Source organism: Cervus elaphus, chromosome 27 (assembly GCF_910594005.1).
Source record: "Cervus elaphus chromosome 27, mCerEla1.1, whole genome shotgun sequence".
Lineage (NCBI taxonomy): Eukaryota > Metazoa > Chordata > Mammalia > Artiodactyla > Cervidae > Cervus > Cervus elaphus.
In genome coordinates this window covers 62,634,026-62,651,545 of record NC_057841.1, presented here as the reverse complement: position 1 = coordinate 62,651,545, position 17,520 = coordinate 62,634,026, and the positions used below count along the sequence as shown (strand labels likewise).

The window sequence follows — 17,520 nt, the reverse complement described above, 5'->3', positions numbered from 1 at the left end:
GTGGACTTTCGACGCAATATAACTGATCTCATAATAAGGGGAAGTTTGGGCACAGAGACACGCACACGCACACACACACACAGAACAGAATGTGAAGATGAAGGCAGAGATTGGGGGGATGCATTTACAAGCCAGAGTACCAGAGATCGCCAGCAAGCCACGGGAAGCTAGGGGACAGGCAGGAAAGAGCTTTCCCCTCACAGCCTTCAGAAGGAGCCAACCCTGCTGTCACCTGATCTTAGACCTCTCGCCTTCAGAACTGCACGACAACAAGTGTCTGATGTTAAAGCACTACGTTTCTATTACTTTGTTATGGTGGATGCAGCAGAATAATGCAGTGAGATAGAAAGAAAAAGCGAATTAGAAAGTCACTACGCAGCTGAAGTGCCTTAGTGAGTGAAGGGGTAAAACTAAAGTGGCCAGCTGTGAGCACTTTGTCGTTTATCATTAAGTCTGAAGTTTCATTCTCCTCAGTAATTATAATTAAAAAATATTAAACTAACTCTACCCTATCCATTCTCAATTTTCCAAGTAAAACTAGCATTCTTACAGTATATACCATTTTTATGCGATGCTTCACGCATTGTTGGATATACTGCTTCATATCCCAGAGATTACAGGTGGCCTGGTTTACTTTATATGGAAATTGTAACACTTGCTTTTATACTCCTGTTTATTAGAAGCCCAGAAGACATATGAATAATTTCATAAATCTGAAAATCTCATACATACTAATAGTTTGTCTATAGCCATTTATCCTGCGGGTTGGGTGCTGTGGGGCTACCACGTGCCATGGATCAAAGGTCACTTACTGGTTAGCTGGACTCTGAGTTAAGAAAATAATGGCTTTTGCTATCAATTTCATTTATTCCTAAAAATAAATCATATTCTTTTTTCTGGAGGGGAAAAAAAAAACTGTGCTGCATATGCTTATATTCCTATCAAGGACACAGCAGGAAATAGCAATTACACTTTCTTTCCCCTACTGAAAATAACACAAAATAGCTGAGGAAGAAAAAAATTACAAAGAAAATGAAAATGAAAAGCTTCACGAACTGGCCCTGGTAACTATTAATTCAGCTCTGTTAATAAAAGAAAACACTTCTGACTTACCACACTGAAAAAAAAAAAGGCCACAAAAAGGCTCTAGATTAAGAATGGAGAGGAAGAATAAATATTGTAAAATAACACCATGAGGCTTATCCATTAATGATGAAGCCATGTAGCTCCCCTTAGGTATCATACAATCTCTGACCACGCGGTCCCACACATATAACACATTTTAGTAATTATGCTGTCATACAGTGACTTGTGGAGAAGGAAATGGCAACCCACTCCAGTAATCTTGCCCAGGAAGTCCCATGGACGGAAGAGCCTGGTGGGCTACAGTCCTCGGGGCTGCAAAGAGTTGGACATGATTTAGCAACTAAAACAAAGTGACTTTTACAATTTCAATCAAAAACAATTCTGTGGGAAGCTAAGCTGTCAATGTTCTACATCTCCCTTCCATAATTTAAGCTCAATACCTTCTATCTGTGGCACGTCACCATGAAGCTTGGCTTTGCTGGAGAAGGGTGCATTCTGTAGCACTAATGCAAAGAGAGATGGGATCAAGGACTGCAAGGCAGACAGATACATGTGGAGCTTATGTTCATCCAGCCCGTGCTCGCCTTCCTGAAACATAAGCAGGAGGAAGCTAATTTAGTCTCCTGAGAGCATGCATTTATGATGCTCTTCCTTTCAGCGGCAAACAATAAAACATTTAACGACATGTATGTTAGCCTCACAGTAAACCTAATGGAGATGACCAAGAATCTTTTCTCAATTGCTCTGAGTATGTGAAAATATGAAGAGCTAAAGCACTGTGGGGGCTTCCCTGGTGGCTGAGAAGGTAAAGAATCTGCCTGCAGTGAAGGAGATCCTGGGTTGATCCCTGGATCAGGAAGATCCCCTGGAGGACGAAAAGGCAACCCACTCCAGTATTCTTGCCTGGAGAATTCCATGGACAAAGGAGCCTGGTGGGCTGCAGTTCATGGGGCTGGACTGGTTGGGCACAGCTAATGTTTTAACTTTCCCAAGGCACTGTGGACGTGATAGAATCTTTTGTATGGAAATCTTCAGGGTGAACATCAGTCATTTCATTTGTATGGAACTTCTTTCACAGGATTTTTCTTTTAAGAGGGTCTTAACTTTTGAAATTTTAGAAGTCAGGTTAAAGATATTAAAGTGATCAAAGGAATCATTTTAAATGCTCAGCTGTTAAACCAGCAGTAGCACTTATTATTTTCTCTCTACTTCCGAACTCCTTTCATAGATTTGATGACAACTATATTTGCCAGTATTTAATGCACTTTAAAATAATTCACTGTAAAACGCAGAAGAAATTTCAAAAGGAAACAAAAGAAAGAGATAATAGAAACAACAACCAAAAAGAGTAAAACTACCACTATGGTACACAGAAACCAAGTATTAAAGTGAAAAATAGAATCGCTAGAGGTAAAAGCATTTAATGCTGCTCAAATCCACTTGGGATCTCATTATATTATAAATAACAACTGTGTCAGAAATACCAGGTATGTTAGGTTTTTTTACTATCAAGTTCTAAATTAGTTAATTTCTTTATGGAACATTACCCGTGCTGAATACTGCAGCTATGTTTAGCAGCAATGTGGAACTAGCTGTGTTATGGAGTGGAACAAAAAAACCCGGTATGGATCATTCTCAGAGAGAAGGGATGAAAATATTTAAAAAAAAAAAAAAAAACTTGAGAAAAACTCCCTAGGTTTCATAAAAAGAAGTACTTCAGTCTGGCTTTCTATTTATAGTCTTCAACATGCATTTTGAAATTTATAGGAAAAAAATCCTATTTTTAAATTAAATGCACATATATACATGTAAGACTATACACAGAGTAGTATATATATACATATGTTAAAATACTTTATGTTAAAAGTCTTATAAAGATTCTTAAAATCTGGGGGTAGAAAGGGCAACAGTGTCATTTCAGAGGCTGATATCTGATCCTTGTCTTGTCATTTGACAGTTGTGCTAAGTTAAACAGTTTCCACACCAAAAGACCAAAATATAATTCAAATGTAAGAATGAAATAATAGATTTTATTTATAAAACATGGTACATAATGTGTACATAATACACACAAAGAAATGTTAGTTTTTCTCCTAGACACTGAGACTTTTAGTACAAAAATTAGTTTCATTGTATCGACTTTTCTTCTGTTCTTAGGAAGAATGGAAAATTCATTTTAAAGAAAAGAAAATTCATTTTAAAGAGTGAGGGCATGAACAAATGCAGTGAAATAAAGTTAAAACATTTTGACATTGTGTAAACAAGAAAGCTTTGAAGACTCATATTTTAAGTTATCTCTGCATTCTGGGGACAGAAGCTGATACTTTATCTAAAGTATTCAAGTATTCAGAAGAGGTTAGGAAGAGGCAGCCTTGGGAACAGTGTCAGAGTAGGTGCCACAAAGGTGCTATTTTAGCTAACAAAGTCACATCGCGCCCTTTCTCCTTAGCTTCAATCAAGCAAAACTTCCTCAAATCTCTCTTGGCTCCAGACCAATAGAATCTTTAATGGGTAATTAATTAGAATGTTCAGCAAAGTGATACTTTCTATCTTTGCTTCCCCAACATTCTTTCAAGATGCCTTAAAACACACCTTTAAAATTTCTATTAATTGTATAAATAAAGGAAGCGTTTACCCTGAGAAGTTTTTCAATCTTGTTCAGCAATGTGGGTAGAAGGTGAGACTGTAAATTTCCAAGTTCTGTAGTCCAGGCGGCATAGGCTGGTAAAAATACTTGATGTGTGGCACTAACGACTCTTTCTGAGGGATCACCCAAGGCTGACAGCAACAGTTCAAAACCCTGCCAAAAGGAAACAGACACAACGCAGATTTAAAACAAAACAGAAGCCTCAAAAACACAATAAAATGTAATAAACATACATTCCAATACATTTAGAAGACATTTGAAGCAAGAAAGAAAACATTCATAAGCCTGCCTTCCCCAATTTCTTTAAAGAAAAATGTCATGTATCCACTGAGGGGGAAACCAGAGGGAAAATGGCATGCTTGTGGCCAATTTCCTGCCACAAAGCTGTGGCAGATACTATAAATGAATCAAAGCATTTTCTCCTTGAAATTGCAGAATTGAAACCAGGCAGCCAACTTTAACTTGTTCAAGTTGACACATTTGCCATCCCTACTATAGATTATGGGGTATCTGAATCAGAGGTTTGGGATATTACACCATTTGGAATTTTATAATGGAATAGATGGGATTTATTCTGAAAAGCATACCTGCTGATATTTGTCTGGGTCATCAATATATCCCATAATGATACCAAGGCTTTTGATCACAGCTTCTCTTACCAAATCTGCCTTATCTTCCATTAACATTTGTTGCAACATTGAAAGAACCAAGGAGCTACGGATCTCTTTCTGAAATAAACAAGAACATGTTTTAGTATTTATTTATACTAGCAGCAGAAAAGAATAGAAAAAAATGACAGATATCCATGTATTCACAATCCAGATTAAATATATATTAACATGTTGCTATGTTTGCTTCAAGTCCTCATTTCTGAAACACAGAAGACATTATAGACACAGCTGAAGTGCATGACTCTCTTCCACCCTCCCCCTTCCCCTAATTCTCCTCTCTAAAGATACCATTTACCCTGAACTTGGTATTAATCATCTCCCAGCATATTTCTGTATTTTTACTACATATGTGCCAATCCCTGAAACCTTCACAGTGCACTCTGGCAAATCAACAGTCACCACTCTGCCATAAAGAGACTCTTCTGTGTAAAATGACTATTCTTTCTATTACTACCTATGGAACTCAGAAAAGCACTGATAGTCATAACAACAGGAGGGATTATAAAAATCACTCTGGTAATCAAAACATTTGCCTGGGGTAGGAGTATGGAAACTAAAATCCTGGTGTTGCTATTTTTTTCGAAGAACTGAGGGAAAAAGAAAAAAACAGAATGATAAAATATGAGAGTAAACTTTAAAAGCACTTACAAAACTGCATGGCTATTTTCAGATGCTACTATTAAATATAATGTCAACTACTATTGTGTCTTAAGTTTCATATAACTTTTACCCCATGGATTCAGCCTAATTAATGTCTGAGGTTAGAATAAAGTGTCATTGTTTTCATATTCTTGCCCTTCCTTCCCTTTTTTGTACCATTACTGTAACTTGATCAATTTATAAAATTCTTTAAACCTCAACTTGTTCAGGTCACCTTTACATTTAACAGTTACAATAAAAGGAAATGACCATTTCTGTAACTCTCTAGTTAGTGTGATTTGGTATGCAGAGCAAGGTCTGAAAGACATTTTAAAATATCTAGTTTTGTTTTGATTTTTAAAAACAAAATATATGTAATTATAGAAAAGTTTGGTCAAATTTAGGGTGGTGAATATACCTTTTGGTACAGCCTTGTTTATTTATCTTTTAGGTTAAATACTGCTTCCCAACGTTTCTTTAAAAGTGTATTAAAAGGGCTTTTTGGTTGATATCTAAACGGGCAATAGGACAGAGATAAGCAAACCTCAGCTGGGTATTTGCTTTGCAGCGGTCAAGGCTGAGGTCAACTGTGGCAGTTTCCATATGCTAAGGAAACCCACGGGACAATTTAGGAGGCTTCATGCCATCTGAGCTATGACTACACTGAGGTTCTACTGCTGCCAGTTACAGTGGGGTAACGAGGCAAGTGGAGCTCCACACAGGAAACATTAAGCTCATTATTAATGCTGCTTAGTATTCTAGTACTAGGAGCAGTGTGGAACGGTTTCTTCCTTCTTTGAGAGCATGTGATGTTCAGCTCTCTCCTGGAACAATAAATAATAGGATGCTCAGACTCACTCATGGATATCTACCTACACAATTTATCACAATAAGATAATTTCCTCTGAAAACATATGAAAACACTAAAAAAAAAGTTTATGCCCAGTTCCTGGTGGAAGCATGGGAAAATAAGAACTTTCATGCACTGCTAATAGGAGAACAATCTGTGATGTCCTGGCGATTTAACACTGTCGAAATAAAAAAATGCACATGTCAAGAGAAACAAGATACAGAGGTTTTAACAATATGTGAAAATGTAAAATGCATGGTTTCCCACACAAGGGATAAATAGATCATTGTACCGTGTGATTAATTCTGAGTAAGAAAAATTTTAAAGATATAAAAATGTAAGCTTGCATATGCACGAATTTTTATTTTCTTAAGTATTCGTTAAAAACCATTAACCATAGATGTCTGTCTTTGGAGAGAATGACTAGGGCCAAGGAAGTCTTTGATTTTCATCTGTCTGAAAATTTATTTTCAGCAACAACATTTCTGGGACTGGAGACTAGGAATTATTCTTGAATTATTCTTTGTATTTTTCTGTATAAAAAGAAAAGATAAATTTTATTTTTAAAAAAGACAACTGTCTGACTCTTGGGTCTCTCAGTCTTCACTCACCCTCACACTAAAGAAGGTGAGGGAACGGCAAATGTAACGTGAACAGCTCATGTACTGCTGCACAGTCCCACTTTTTGTGCTCCTTTTAAAGAGCAGTCTTATGGAAATGACCCTTCGAGGCAGCGGTCAGCAAGCTGGGCCAGAGAGTCTCTGCTGCAGCTCCTCATACTGCTGTTGCAGTGTGGAAGCAGACACAGACGAGTCACAGAAAGGGTGCGGCTGCGTGCCAATAAAACTTTATTTATAAAACAGGCTGTGGATTCCACTTGGTCTCCAGACTGTTCTTTGCCAAGCTCTGCTTTAAATTACCATTGTTCAAAGGAAAATGACTCTTGACGTCACCTCTGGCTTCCATCCCCTGTAAGCCCTGGACCCATCAGGAGACACCTCAGGAGCACAGCGGGCCAGCGTGCTCAGTCTTCTTCCTGGCGGGAGGCCCTTGGCCATTTAGAAACTAACGAGCACCTCAAACAGCTTTTGTTTGGGCAGGGAATATCTGCTGACATTTATCATATCAGAAATTAAAAATGAGAAATTTCAAATTATTAACGCATTAAAAACAATTAACTTCTTAAAGGTTAACATGACTAATGAAATTGCAACTTTAATGGAAATAGCTATAATCAAAAAAACTAGTGAGAGGAACAGTGTTGCTTTATATTGTGTTGCAAATCTCAGTGACGTCTGACTTAAAAGAAGACAGGTAGGATCGTCTTATCTGCTCTGCCTTCAACTGTATGTTGCTTGGGTGGGAGTGCATAAGAAAACCTGGCCTCACAGAAACACGTAACTGAGAAAGGGAGAAGTATCTTCATGGCCTCTTCTGATAAGAAAAGACGCTGTCAAGCTCTGAATGGTGAATACAAGTTTTCCAAAATTCTTGTTCTCATTAGAAGTTCTAATTTTATCATTGGCAATGAACTGTCTACTTGTTTTCCTTGAAGCAAGGCTCCATGTCACTTATCTTCACGAAAATGTCTGCCACATACCAAGTTTGAATAATCACAGCTTGTTTTTCAGTGACCTATCAAGTAAAATTGGTGTCCCACGAGAAAAGCAGCTGGTTCAGCTCACAACTCAGACTATCTGAGTGCTTGCTTTCTGCAACAGCCATCAGAGTTCAGAATGCAGCAAAAGGGCTTAATATCAGTATCTTCCAGCTGATCATACAGACTATTAAAAAAAGAGGCATACTTAGGATCAAAATTTAGTAGAATTAATAATTTCACTGATTCACCAAGTTTATTTTTAAGTGAAGTTGACTTTCTGTGAGTGCCCTGTAGTGAAGAATATGATCATTATCTGTCTATCTGGGTGTCACTGCTTTGATCACAGCGCTAATGTGCTGCCACTGTTGCCCATTACAAATTTTGCTGCACCAACACTGTAACTGTCAACACAGAGAAAAGGACAAAAAATGTTTTAATATTATTATGAAAATAATTTTCATCTCATGGACCTCTTCAAAAGGATCAAGGAACTCCCGAGGGTCCTCCGACCAAACTTTAGAATTCCTGACAAGGTTTAATATATTTGTACTCATGTAAAATCAATGGCTAATGTTCCCCTCTGTCTGCAATGTCACACGGTATCAATGTGAGCTTTCTTTATTCAGCTCATCTTCTTCCTTTGTTAGGACAGAATGTGGATTAAAACGTATAATAAGACACCTGAAAAAAAGGATTCTCTATTGCTAAAAAAAGAAGGAAGAAGGAAAAAAAAAAAAAAAAGAAGGAAGAGGTTTTTTTTTTTTAAGAAAAATTACAATTCTTACAGGAAGGTAAGGTGCCAGTGCTCCACAAGATTCTGCCACAAGCAATCTTCTTTCTGGGTATTTGTGATTAATCTAGAGTAAAAAATAAATAAATCAAACATAAACAACATACCCTCCCTTCCTCCAAAACAGAATTATTTTTCACCACAAATCCTGTTAGGAATGCAATAAAGCTTCTTTCTTTCCACTTCTGAGGATACCTATACCTGGATCAGGATTAAGGGACTCAGAGAGAGCCTAAAAAATGAGATCACAGGGGTTATCTGTTGAAGAGAAAGAGGATAAAGCAAAGATAAAAATACAGCAAGGTGTCTAGAGATTGTGGGCTTGCCCGAGACAGCTTTCCTTAGGATGTCGGAAGCAACCTTTTCTTTCCCTAGGAACATTATCATGTTTTCAAATTTGGAAAGTCCAGCTTCTAGGTATTTACTGATATGGCCTCTACAATATGCACCAGGAATGATCCTTCATTCCTCTTTTTTCCTCAAGGATTAAGTTGCAAATCATCAGTGATTTAACCAAAGCTCCTGACTGGTGTTATGACTGTTTTTAAAGTAAGCGATGTCAATTCATCCCTGCTTGCATATGCAAGATGATGGGGTTTTACTATTGTAATGACTACACTGAATCATAACAAAAAATAACAAAAACAAAAAAATGACACATACTGGGGTTTGTTCCCATATATCTTCTTCATAGAATATAAATCTTTCTTTGACTGGAAAAGAAGTATATCTTTTCTCATATTCCCATATGAAAAGGTGACATAATTCATTAAAGTATTGGATGCCTAAAACTAAGAAAAGAAATTATGCAGCAATCTACTGGGCAACAAACTGGAGGCAGGCGGTTGACAGATCCTGATAGCCATGTTTATTCAGGTTACAGAAGAAAGAGGTGGCAGGGGGAGTTGTTGGTAACTGAGATCTCTGAGTTAGAGTCAGTACAGAAACAGTAACCTCAAGACAAAATGGTTTGAGTGTCACAATGCGTCACACGCAAACTCACACATCTCTTTACTCTAGCAGGGTGAGGCTCAAAATTAAATGTACACACAACAATCAACTGTATTCCTACATACTTTCAATGAACAACCAGAAAAATACAGAAAATTCTATTTACACAATAGTATTAAAAAGAATAAAATATTCAGGAATAAACTTTAAAAGTATGTAAATTATATTCTGAAGACTATAAAACATTACTGAAAGAAAATTTAAAAGACCTAAATAAATGGAGAAGTGAAGTGAAGTGAAAGTTGCTCAGTCATGTCCGACTCTTTGAGACCCCCATGGACTATACAGTCCATCGAATTCTCCAGGCCAGAATACTGGAGTGGGTAGCCTTTCCCTTGTTCAGGGGGTCTTCCCAACCCAGGGATCATGCCCAGGTCTCCCGCATTGCAGGTGGATTCTTGACCAGTGGAGTAAAAAGCTCAGATTTTACTCTTCACAGTGATTCCAGGTGAAGAAATTCAAGCATCATTGCCAAAATAAATGGAAAGACATCTTAAACTCATGGATTGAAAAGTTCACTACTGGAATGGCAACATTCTCCAGACTGATCTACAGATTCAAGGCAATCCTTACAATGTCAGCTGGCTTTTTTTGCAGAAATTGACATGTTGATCTTAAAATTTATACAGAAATTAAAGGGACTCAGAATAGCCAAAACAACCTTGAAAGACAAGAACCAATTTAAGGGTTGGGGCTTCTTTTGTGGGTGACAAAACTGTTCTAAAATTGACTGTAGTGATGGCTGTGTATCTCTGTGACTACTAAAAACCACTGAACTGTAGACTTTAAATAGGTGAGTTGTATGTTATCTGAATTACAATCTCAATAAAGCTTAAAAGAAGATCGAAAAACAATTTAAAAAAGACATGTACATATATAGAACTGTAGAGAACTGTAAAATCAAAGTTGTGTATATTGTTTCAAACTTAACTTGATTTTCAGTGATTAGAGTCTTACCCTAAATTACGTGCATTACAAGCTACAGGTAACATAGGGACTGTCAAGAGATAATATGAATATATATAATGTTCCCTTTCAAATAATGTCTCTAGATTACTAAATTAGTAATGACTCTATAAATTTTAAAGAAAAAAATGAATATCTGAAGAAAGTGAGAATTCTCGAAGACCATATACTTTAGCAATATTCTGGAGAATAATATTTTTTCTTAAGAACAAGTGACAGAGCAGGTATAAATAAGGCCATGAAATCTGTCTTCGTAAGTAAGAAATCCATCTTTTTAAGATGGAACAATGAGTTACTTAATGACCTAAATGTCAAGTGTACAAAGTCAAAGATCCTGAGTTCTAGAGATGACAGGAACATTCAATATAAAACCAGAAGTGTAGTTAGTAAATAGTGAGTTGAATCATAAATACACAGACTTCTTACATCAAAGGTTTACACTTTATATTCTGTATATATTTGTAATATATACAAGTATACAGTATATACAGATACTATGTCTATTATTTATCCCCTTACTTATACATACACAGAACCTCTTGCTTTCCATGAACTCATTAGTTTTTTTATATTTTTTTTTGTATTTTGTATCTCACTTGATTCAGAATAAAGCAAAACATCCCAGACGTTTCTTATGCACTGTTAAACCACCAGGCTGGGCAACAAAAATAGTAGCATAATTTATATCCCACACATTTTCTAATAGCATTTTTAAAAGATAATATGAGCATTTACAATCACCTAGAATACAACAGCTAGAGAAAACCCAATATAGCTATTTACCTGTTCCCAACACTGTGGTAAAAGTTCAGCTTCAACACGTGTGGGTCCAACATGACGTGCAAACGCCACACAGCCCGTCAGTATCATTTGCCTGAAAGACAGAATGAACGGATGTCGACTATCATTTGCGTTAGAAAGCGCGGCCTGTAGTATCATTTGCCCGAAAGACAGAATGAACGGATGCAGACTAGCATTTGCGTTAGAAAAGCGCAACCAGGACTCAGGGTTAAAGAGGCAGCTCTAATCACCATGGAGCACAACTAGTTTTGTAAGATCAAATTTGACTGTTGACTTTTCCCAATGGATAGGCTGCCCCAAGGGAGTGAGTTTCTTAAGACTAGTCCTTCCAGCAACAGCAACACCATTTGAGAGATATTGTGAAGAGATTCTCTACCGCTGTAAAGCTGAATCTCCTAAATTAACTTCCCATATATATAATACATTCTGAGATTATCCTTAATGCTTCCACTTCTAATGAATTTCAGTTTCTAGTCACTAAATCAATCTATGATTACTTTCCCAGTATTCTTATAATTCAGTTTCCCAGGTGGCACAGTGGTAAAGAATCCACCTGCCAATGCAGCAGACCCAAATGACATGGGTTCGATCCCTGGGTTGGGAACATCCCCTGGAAGAGGAAATGGCAACCCAGTCCAATATTCTTGCCTGGAAAATTCCATGGACAGAGGAGCCTGGCAGGCTACAGTCCATGGGGTCGCAAAGAGTCAGACATGACTGAGCAGATCTCTGTAATTAAAAATTATGATACCGTATTAGTAAAATGATACTTCAGTGAGATTTTTTTGGTATTGAACCCAAGATAACTGTGGTAGGTAGCTTCTGACATGACTCCTAATGAGGTCTGTCTCCCGATATTCATGCCTATGTGTAATCCCATCTTGGTGAGTGTAGACTGGACCCAATGATTTGCTTCTAACGAACAGAATAATGGCTAAAGGGATGAGATGTCACTTATGAGATCAGGTTACAAAGGCCTGTGACATCCATCTCGTGAGACAGTCTTTTCTGCCTTCTCAGCTGGCATGCTCTGAAGACACTACCATGTTGAATGGTTTCATGTAGAGAGAAACTGAAGGCAACTTCTGGCTATAAATCAGTGAAAGAGGAACCAAGGCCTGCATTCCAAAGATCCATGAGAAACTGAATCCCGCCAATGACCAGCCACGTGAATGAGTTCAGACGCAAATCCTCCCCCCATGGACCTTGAGGTGACTACAGCCACAGACAACACCTTGACTACAGCTTTACAAGAGACCCAGATGAACTGACTCACATAAATCACAATACAAGTGTTACTTTAAACCACTTTCTTTTGGGGTAATTTGTTATAAAACAATATATAAATAATTACTATGATAGTTTCATTTGATGATAGATTTGTAATTCAAAATTTTGAAAAAGATTTTTCGCTTTTCAGAATGAAGGTACATTTAAAATGACTCTGAAAGTCAGAATGGTAAGGTTTTTTTTTTCTTACTTCTGATTATCCAGGACTTCAAAACCAGTAAAGCTTGATGGAAAAAAAAAGCATGTTTTCCATAAATGTTTCAAAGTAGCCAACGTTAAGGAAAACCAAAACAGAATGTTTAATTCATATCAACTATAAAAGCAATTACTCATTGCTGTTTCTTAAAATATGTCTATTTAACCGAAAATTGAAGAGTGACTACGTTTCTACTTAGTCTATCCGAGTCAGCTACAACTGTTCTCTCAGGCTGAGGAGAACAGTGACAGACAGTAAGTATATGGATGGTAGGAAAATGTTGAGCCAGTATGTCTTCATTGTATATGGCAGCTTCCTTTCACCATAACCTTCTAATTTTTATCTATATGATTTCCCTTTATACTTATGTCACTGTCTTCTCTGATGGCTTCTCAACTTTTCTTTTTCTATTTTCTCCTACTTTAGGAAGGCAAGTAAAGTGGATAAAAGAAAAATGGAAGAAGAAATTCCCAGGCTTTAAGCTAGACATTTAGCTTCCTACCAAAAATTTCTTCATTTCTGATCATTTCTACCCCTACTAGTCTGTTAAAATAATGAGAAGTCATATACATAGGTTTCAGAAATATTTGATAATTATAATAAATGAACTGTTGAAATTTAAGCATTTTGAAAAAATGTAAGGAAGTATACACTTGTATAAGACCTTCATGAGAAATAACTTTAAGTTGTGAGTCACCATCACTATATTAAACATGTACAAATTTGTTCAAAAACTGTTAAGCCCCTCAAAATAAACTTCTTAGCAGAATTAAGAGTCACAATTCTAAAAAGTAGGTCAGTTTTGAAATATACTTGAAAACAGAAAAGATCAGATGGCTACAGATTATTAATAGCATTGGAAACAGACTCCTGTGATAGTAAAAATACTCTTTCTACTTGTGGGAAATCATAAATACTGTTCCTACTTGTGAAATTATTTGACTGGTATTTGACACAATGGGCTTCCCGTGTGGCTCAGCTGGTAAAGAATCCTCCTGCAATGCAGCAGACCTGGGTTCGATCCTTGGGTTGGGAAGATCCCCTGGAGAAGAGAAAGGCTACCCATTCCAGTATTCTGGCCTGAAGAAATTCCATGGGCTATAGTTCCAATACTCTGGCCACCTGATGGAAAGAACTGACTCACTGGAAAAGACCCTGATGCTGGGAAAGATTGAAGGCGGGAGGAGAAGGGGACGACAGAGGGTGAGATGTTTGGATGGCATCACCGACTCGATGGACATGAGTTTAGGTCAACTCTGGGAGTTTGTGATGGACAGGGAGGCCTGGCGTGCTGCAGTCCGTGGGGTTGCAAACAGTAGGACATGACTGAGCAACAGAACTGACACAACAGGTGGAAATATGGTGTTAGTTACGGCTGCTAGCGAAGAATTACCAAAAACAGAATATAGCTGCGCATAAAACTGGACAGTCACACAAGGAAGCTTGTGATTCAGTTAGTAAAGAAAAGTAATAACTGATTATATGTCAAACTTATGCTAATTTAAAAATTTTGCTTTATTTTTTATTCACATCAAATATAGCTAACAGTTTAGCTTATTTAAATAAATAATTTTATTTCTGAAAAGTGGAAGATCAACTGAGAACATTTGTGTGTAAATCCTGACGTATCTTGACCTGAAGTCAGGCTGTACCTATCAGTACTTTTGGCCACCAGGTGGCAGCGGTTAGCTTTACATGAAGAGTCTGTAAAAACAGGCTATGTAAATTGAGATATTTTTGCCTTGCATTCTAAAAATGACAATGTAATAAGTAGTATTTAATTACTAATTAAGTTTCCAAGATAGGAAATAGTATTTTCAAGGAGAAGATAAAATATTTAATTTTCCTAAATAGCACCATCAAATTGTCCTCCGAAAATTTTCAGTTTGCAAAGGATGGAACCTGATTGAATTTCCCTTACTTCTATTCAGCTAGCAGGTAGATTAATCTTGACTGGATCCTGAAAAAAACATGTCTCTCTGCTTGCTCAGGTATATTTTAATAAGGGTAGGAAAGAGACACATGTTCACAGAGTTTACAAGTCTACATGACTTTTTATTCTCATGGTGGAGAGATTCCTTGTGTTTTAAATTTTGGGCTTGATTTGTCTTATGGTTCACTTTATAATTCTCCAACATTCTCAGAAGAGGTAAAAACTGTAACAGTAAAACAAGAACTAAAATGATATCAAGTTACCTAATCTTAATGTACAATTCTACTGTTTTGCAAACATATAAGCAAAAATTATCAGATTAAGATAGAAAATTACAATGTGGCAACATTTCAACAGCTCAGTCTTGTCCAACTGGTGCTTAGTCTGCTTACCCTCCACTAGGATATTCTGTTCACGTTCACACTTGCACAGCTTCTCCTAGTGTTTAAAAGTCTACTTTCTGGGGAGACATCTATCACGATTGCCTGAGCAAAAAACCCATTCCCCTTTCTTGCAGAAGTCTCTTGGCTATGTGTCTTGTCCCCCTGGCCCCACCACTCTCAAGCCCCTCACCACCCCCAAGTACAACTCATTTCTCCACTCAGGCATCCTTGATTGTGGCGTTTGAATCAGGACTAAGCAAAACACTGTATCCCTCTAGCCATACCGAAACTGCTTTACAGACAGCTTGGTGATGCAGACATTCCTATGTTAAATATTTTATTTCTGGTAAAGCATAACTATTAAGACGCCATGTGGTATCTAGTTCATCTGTGGAGGGAAAAGGGAAATATTTAGGAGTTCTTGGAAATCAAATGTGAAAGAGAAAAGCAAAGACTTTATGGAATAATTAGCAGTCCAAAGACAACTAACACAAAGTGCAGAAGTTCAACGTAAGCAGTTGGAATGACAAGAAGGAAAACACTGTAGGGCACTGTGAACAAGGTCAGTATTTCCTTTATCAAAAGAGACCTCAGACAGAAAAGATGGCATTGAGATTAAAAAGGGAATCATGATGCCACATTAATAAAATGAGCAAGTAAACACTATATTTATTTCCCAAAGAAGCAGTCATATTCACCTCTGCTCATCATCTGGCCTCTTGATCAAATTGAAAAGTATGTGGAGAAGCTGGTCTCTCTCCTTAGGCTCAGGATGCAGGCAGGCTGTACACAATATGAGGGGGATCAACTCCTAAAGAAACACGAAGGTGGAAAAAGTCAAAGTAAAAATGCATTGCAGAGTATTCTTTTCCCCCCAAAGTATTCATAAATGGAAGTTTTAAATGAAATAAACCTCAACATAGAGAGGAGCATATTTTTATTCTGTAAGGCTGATAATTCAAGAGAAAAACAGAAACATAGTTATGGAGTGATTGTGCAGAAGGTGCATATCACAATGCAATAAAGTAACTTATGATTGAACTAACCTTGTTTTCTCATCCAATACTTCCCAAGGGTCTATTACCTTTTACACTAAGCAACATTTTATCTTACTAAAAGCTGATATAGTAGTTTAAATTTTGAAAGTGCTTTTAAATAAAAACTTGCAGAAGTTAACTATATTTTAAAACCTAAAATGAAAAACAGAAAATAAAGATAACTCTTCATACTTCCATAAGCACAGAAGGATCAGAAATAATTAATAATTTTATACCCTTAGCACCTAACCTAGTGCATAATTAAAAAGACCATCTTCACAGGTGCTGAATGCTCTCCATAAAAGCATTTGCAGAAATGTTCTATATTGAAATGAAAATTTTAAATATTTTGTTCCACTTTCAACATACAGAGGTAAATTTAGTATTTTCAAGGAAACAGACAAGAGTTTACTTCTCTTTTACAAAGTATTTGAAAATTAAAGTTTTTTTCACATTTTAATTAAACTGAGGCAAAATTCTAAAATACATTTAAAAGATATCAATTTTTTTTCACTTTTGAAGTAGATTTGAAAATCTAATGAAGTAAAAGTTCAAAAGTGATAAAGTACTTTTGGAGAGAAATCCTTTAAGTCATTTTGCAGATATTTTAAAGAAATCCCTAAATTATTAGGATATAATAAAAAGGGCAGAATGATTATTCCCATTTATTTTTCCCATCTACCTCCCTACCCACCAAAAAGTACTAGCAGATTTAAAATAGGAATCAATCACTATGTACTAATGCATGACACTTTAAAGAAAAGTCTACATTATTCTGAAGATGCTCCCTTAGAAACAGATGATATGCTTTTAGAGAAGTTGAGATTGAAACTAAGGCATGACTAGAAATCCTTTCCATTACTTCTAATGTCTTACATATATGATGTTAAATTATGATTACTCGGTATAAACCTAAATTCAAAGCAAAAAGATGTAGATAAGAGGAAAAACAAATCTGAGAAGCAAAAACAAATTTAGAACACTTATTCTGCCATCTTTCAATGGCAACCCACTCCAGTGCTCTTGCCTGGAGAATCCCAGGGACGGGGGAGCCTGGCGGGCTGACGTCTGTGGGTCGCACAGGGTCGGACACGACTGAAGTGACTTCGTAGCAGTAGTAGTAGTAGGTTTTAGATTAGTGAATAACTTAAAAGTGGGGAAGATAATTTTGCACTGGGAATGGAACAGTGTATGTATGGGTCCTTGTATTTTGATGTTTTCCAAAGATGCTTACTCTGAGGCTTGATGGGTGAGGACCAATAATACCAAGGCTCCTCAGAGAACCCACTGAGATGCTGAGGGCCAGTGACACTATCGAGAGCACTGGGGTGGCGCGCAAGCACAGCCACTGAGAGTGAGAGCTTAGGATGAAAAGGCAGTTATTCTACAAAGTACCAACAAAAAGAGAGAGTGTCTTAATGCCTGAAAAATCAGAAAGGCCCTAAGTATTTAACTTGTACTTTTCCCTCATGGCCGATCTTTCTCTCCCGTGGGTTTTCTTGCTTTCTCCTAACCCTTCTTCCTGCTTCCCAATCATCTCCAGACATTCACTCTTAAACTATCTCACTCTATTCTCTTCCTATTGCATTACTCTTTAAAGAAACAAAGTTATGAAGTGTA

The 17,520-nt window shown here is 36.9% G+C and overlaps 1 protein-coding gene and 1 non-coding gene across 3 annotated transcripts in view; both read right to left on the bottom strand.

Moving 5' to 3' along the window:
* The window catches only part of RELCH (RAB11 binding and LisH domain, coiled-coil and HEAT repeat containing), a 113,217-nt gene that overhangs the window by 41,555 nt on the left and 54,142 nt on the right, over positions 1–17,520 (bottom strand). For both annotated transcript variants that reach the window (XM_043889331.1, XM_043889332.1), the window contains exons 11-16: positions 15,562–15,674; positions 11,044–11,134; positions 8,279–8,350; positions 4,321–4,461; positions 3,722–3,886; positions 1,527–1,674 (exon numbers count right to left, since the gene is read on the bottom strand). In XM_043889331.1, the coding sequence (XP_043745266.1) occupies positions 1,527–1,674; positions 3,722–3,886; positions 4,321–4,461; positions 8,279–8,350; positions 11,044–11,134; positions 15,562–15,674 (730 nt within the window). The remainder of the gene's footprint in view (positions 1–1,526; positions 1,675–3,721; positions 3,887–4,320; positions 4,462–8,278; positions 8,351–11,043; positions 11,135–15,561; positions 15,675–17,520) is intronic.
* LOC122685076 lies at positions 9,693–9,768 on the bottom strand. Its single transcript, XR_006338249.1, has one exon. It is a non-coding gene; the product is annotated as a small nucleolar RNA SNORD36 (small nucleolar RNA).